At 38.7% G+C, this 3,549-nt stretch overlaps 1 protein-coding gene across 1 annotated transcript in view; it reads left to right on the forward strand.

The window, feature by feature from the left end:
* The first annotated feature begins 1,981 nt into the window (after positions 1-1,981).
* Positions 1,982-3,549, forward strand: part of LOC145415228 (adenosine deaminase 2-like) — a 234,275-nt gene continuing 232,707 nt past the window's right edge. The window contains exon 1 of the mRNA XM_080284566.1: positions 1,982-1,996. Coding sequence (XP_080140692.1) covers positions 1,982-1,996 — 15 coding nt within the window. The remainder of the gene's footprint in view (positions 1,997-3,549) is intronic.

The raw sequence follows: 3,549 nt of genomic DNA on the forward strand, positions 1-3,549 counted from the left end.
GTCTTTTCTTATCTGTCTAGTTAACTCACTGTGTTTCTTGTGTTTTGTCTCAAAATGGCGCTTCAAATTAAAGTCTTTGTTGCACCAACAGATTCATGACAAATCAGGCATACTGGTTTGCGACTGTGTTAGACAAAGAATTATTTCTCTGTCCATATTTTTTGAAACACCCGGCATTCCGAATCCACCTTTCTAAGCTTTGTTCCCATGTTGTGACTGAAAACATAAGAAACAGAAATTAGGCGTGTTGTCAAAACACACATTTATGGAATACAAAGGAAAACAGTACAACATAGCATGGAGCAACATAGCAAACGACACACAGAGGAACAACATATGAAACAGAATAACATAGGAAACAAAACAACATATCAAAAACTGAACCAGGTTGTATACCCAAGCCTGCTGACGAACAAAACTCACCTTTCCTCACTAGCGACTGGTAAACTGATGGGTGGGCGCCAATAATATTGCATTGTTGGGGGGTGGGGGCAGCATTTTTAAGTAATCGAATTTTTGAGCAAAAATATCGCACCAACATGAATAAAGGCATTTCTTTTAATTAATCATTAGTTATTAAATATATTGCATGCATGTTATAGTTTATTGCATAGGCCACATTATCGTATTGGGCAATAATTTTTGCACATCTGGCAGTGCTGGACCACTGAGCACTGGGTGCAGCGCGTCATAGCCTCCTTATTTGAGCACAAGTCTGTTCGAATACATGCTTTTTCGAACAAACTAACTCTAGTGGTTGCCACTGTGATCAACAGCCAACAAAACTTGCTATTTTTTCACTAATTGAGTTAGTGAAAAACGGGAATATTTCTGTGAATTTGTGGAGCATACAGGCGGGCCGGTCAGATTAGGTTTACGGGCCGGGCTGCTGGCTGTAGGTGGCCGACCCCTGGATTATATAGATTTTTTTTTTTTTTTTTTTTTTTTTATAGACTGGGTCTTCCACTTGAATTTTTGAAATACTTTTCTCTCTTTTTCAGTGTGTCTCATAGAATTATAGGTCTGCAAAAATTAAGGTGACAACACTTAAATGTTTTTATACCAATGGCCTGAAAAAGAATAAACCACAAAAATATGACAGAAGCAAATCATTCCTCCCAATATGCCAAATGTGATCAACTGAACTGAAAACATTTGATGTTTATCTGCTCAACGGCCACACATGTCCAATGCTCGGTAGAATCGTTAACTTATAAGATTCGTATTTTTATATCGTCGTCAGCGATTAATATGCAAACTACAAATATTATGAAATATTGCTTAAACAAGATAATTGTAAATGATTCTCTCAGATCATTTTCTGAAAAATCCAAATGTTTTTTAAGCTCTTTCATAAATCGTTTAGCATGAGGCTGCGCCCCCCTTGCCCACAATACTCGCCCCATCAGGGGCAGTGTAAAACACGGCTCTGCAGCTTAGACTGTAGCTCAGGGGTTTCCAGTCTGGGGCAAATTATTCCGTGTGGAGCATTTTTTTTTTTTTTCTTATTCGGTAAGGACTAGAGGAACTGTATTATCAGAGTTACTTTACCCTATCCACAAGGGATGAGGAAATCTCGAGGCAACGTCTTTCATTAATCTGGGATATGAATCAGAATATTACGGAAGCGCTAAGCAATATATCCCCCTACCTATTTGGTGAGGATTATGAGACAGCTTTGCCTGTGACACAAACGGTGAATGGTAGGGTTGTAATAGACTTACACTAATACAAGAAGGTGAGGGGGGAGGGGTTCAGTCCTTAACTCCCACCCCTCTTAGTTGCCTTTTAAGACATGCTGGGATTGAGTGAGCAAATATCATCTTCCTTACCCTATGGGTATAATAATATTCATATGAATATTAGAATTCATATTACTTACAAGTTCATTAGCCTACAGGGTCGTTCCTATTGAGGGATCCTCGATTTATGCTTCTCTTACTTTAACATTCAGGCCGTCAGTTATAGGAATAACGGGGTAATGGGTCGTGAAAGAGTACAAAACCAGACAACGGGAAAAGAATGCGTTGGTAACCCTGTCTTAGTCCTAGAATGAGTATGAGAATGACATCCTCTCACCTTTTTCATTTGCTACTAGAAATAGACACTTTCCGCAGGTAGTTTCAGCTGCATCCAAAATTTCTCTTCCTTTCACTCAGTTTGCAAAGGACGAAACGTTTGTCAACACTGAAAACTGTAATTTCAAATATTTACCACTTGATAGCTTTTGTATACAGTGCAAGTGATTTGAAATTAATAAAATATATAAGATATTCATATAAATTTGTCATCTATGACTGTTAATTTAAAATCAAATGTAATGATTCCAATACTCGGTGCAGGTGAAAGATAAAAAAAAAAAAAATGCCGTAGACGAACAAAAGATTAACGGCCGTAGTCTTAAACTGCGGGAAGGCGTTCACCTTGCCCTATCCACATCTTTTGGTAGTCTTAACTCACGAAAGGGAGAGCGTTTCCCGATGAACGGGAGAGGATTCTCACAGCGTAGTACTGGAATCCGCGGGGAGTCTCATAGCACCCCTTCGCATGCCCTTTCGTCATATTATAGCAGCCTTATGCAAAGACATCTATGTAGAATTTGAAGGACCCTATGGTGTGTGTGATGGGAATTTTAATTTAATGATAAAAACATCGTGTAAAGAGAAAAATAAGCGTTTAATATTTTTATCGTTTTAAAAGACTTCACCACTTCTCTGGAGATGGTTAATTTACGACGAGACGAAAACAAAGATGAGATACTGTATCCACTTCCATTATATTTCTCAATATTTCTACCAAGCTGTTTATCAGATATGGTGCATGATACTTTTATAATTAGTTTGATTTGTACGTGAAATAATTCCTACAGCAAAGAATAGCCGAGTACTACCTAAACAGACGATTGGTGCACAGCCAGTTAGTTTGAATTACGAAGTCTTATGTTTGCATTCGGTGAGCTTTTGCAAGTCCGCACTATTTTGTTTTGGCTTGGCAATATATTTTTCTGGTGTATTTTGGTATGATCTGAACGAATTTGACCTTTATTTTCGGTGTTCGTGATTGGTTTTCAAATTACCCCCCCCCCCCCTCCTGTGTCTTGGGCGGTGGGATTTTGCGGTTCTGGGTGGGAAGAATGGCAAAAACAAGCATTTAGGGCAGAAATATAGTCAAAATCGGTATGACCAGCCAAGGAGTATTCGTAGGGTTATTGCTGACCGCATGAACTCCTTTGAAGCTATGTCTGACACCGAATTTTTCCTGCGGCACAGGTTCTCCAAATCCTGTATGCATACTCTTAGACAGAGTATTTAAGAACAAATGCCGGTCTTTAATAACAGAAGAGGTAAGAACTGCTAACATTAATAGATTATATTGTGTGTGATTCTTAGAAACTGTCGTATGTATTGTTTTTATTTTAAGATTTTGAATGTTAAAATTAATCAGTATTACCAACTCTTTGCCGCGCCTACCCACACGAAGGGGTGTGCTCTCCCACTTTCAAGATTATCACTTACGTTGAAGGTGCGAGCTTCCACCTTGAGCTGGGTG

Source organism: Coenobita brevimanus, chromosome 13 (genome assembly GCF_032717465.1).
Source record: "Coenobita brevimanus isolate Jiangsu-jjx chromosome 13, ASM3271746v2, whole genome shotgun sequence".
In the NCBI taxonomy this organism is placed as follows: domain Eukaryota; kingdom Metazoa; phylum Arthropoda; class Malacostraca; order Decapoda; family Coenobitidae; genus Coenobita; species Coenobita brevimanus.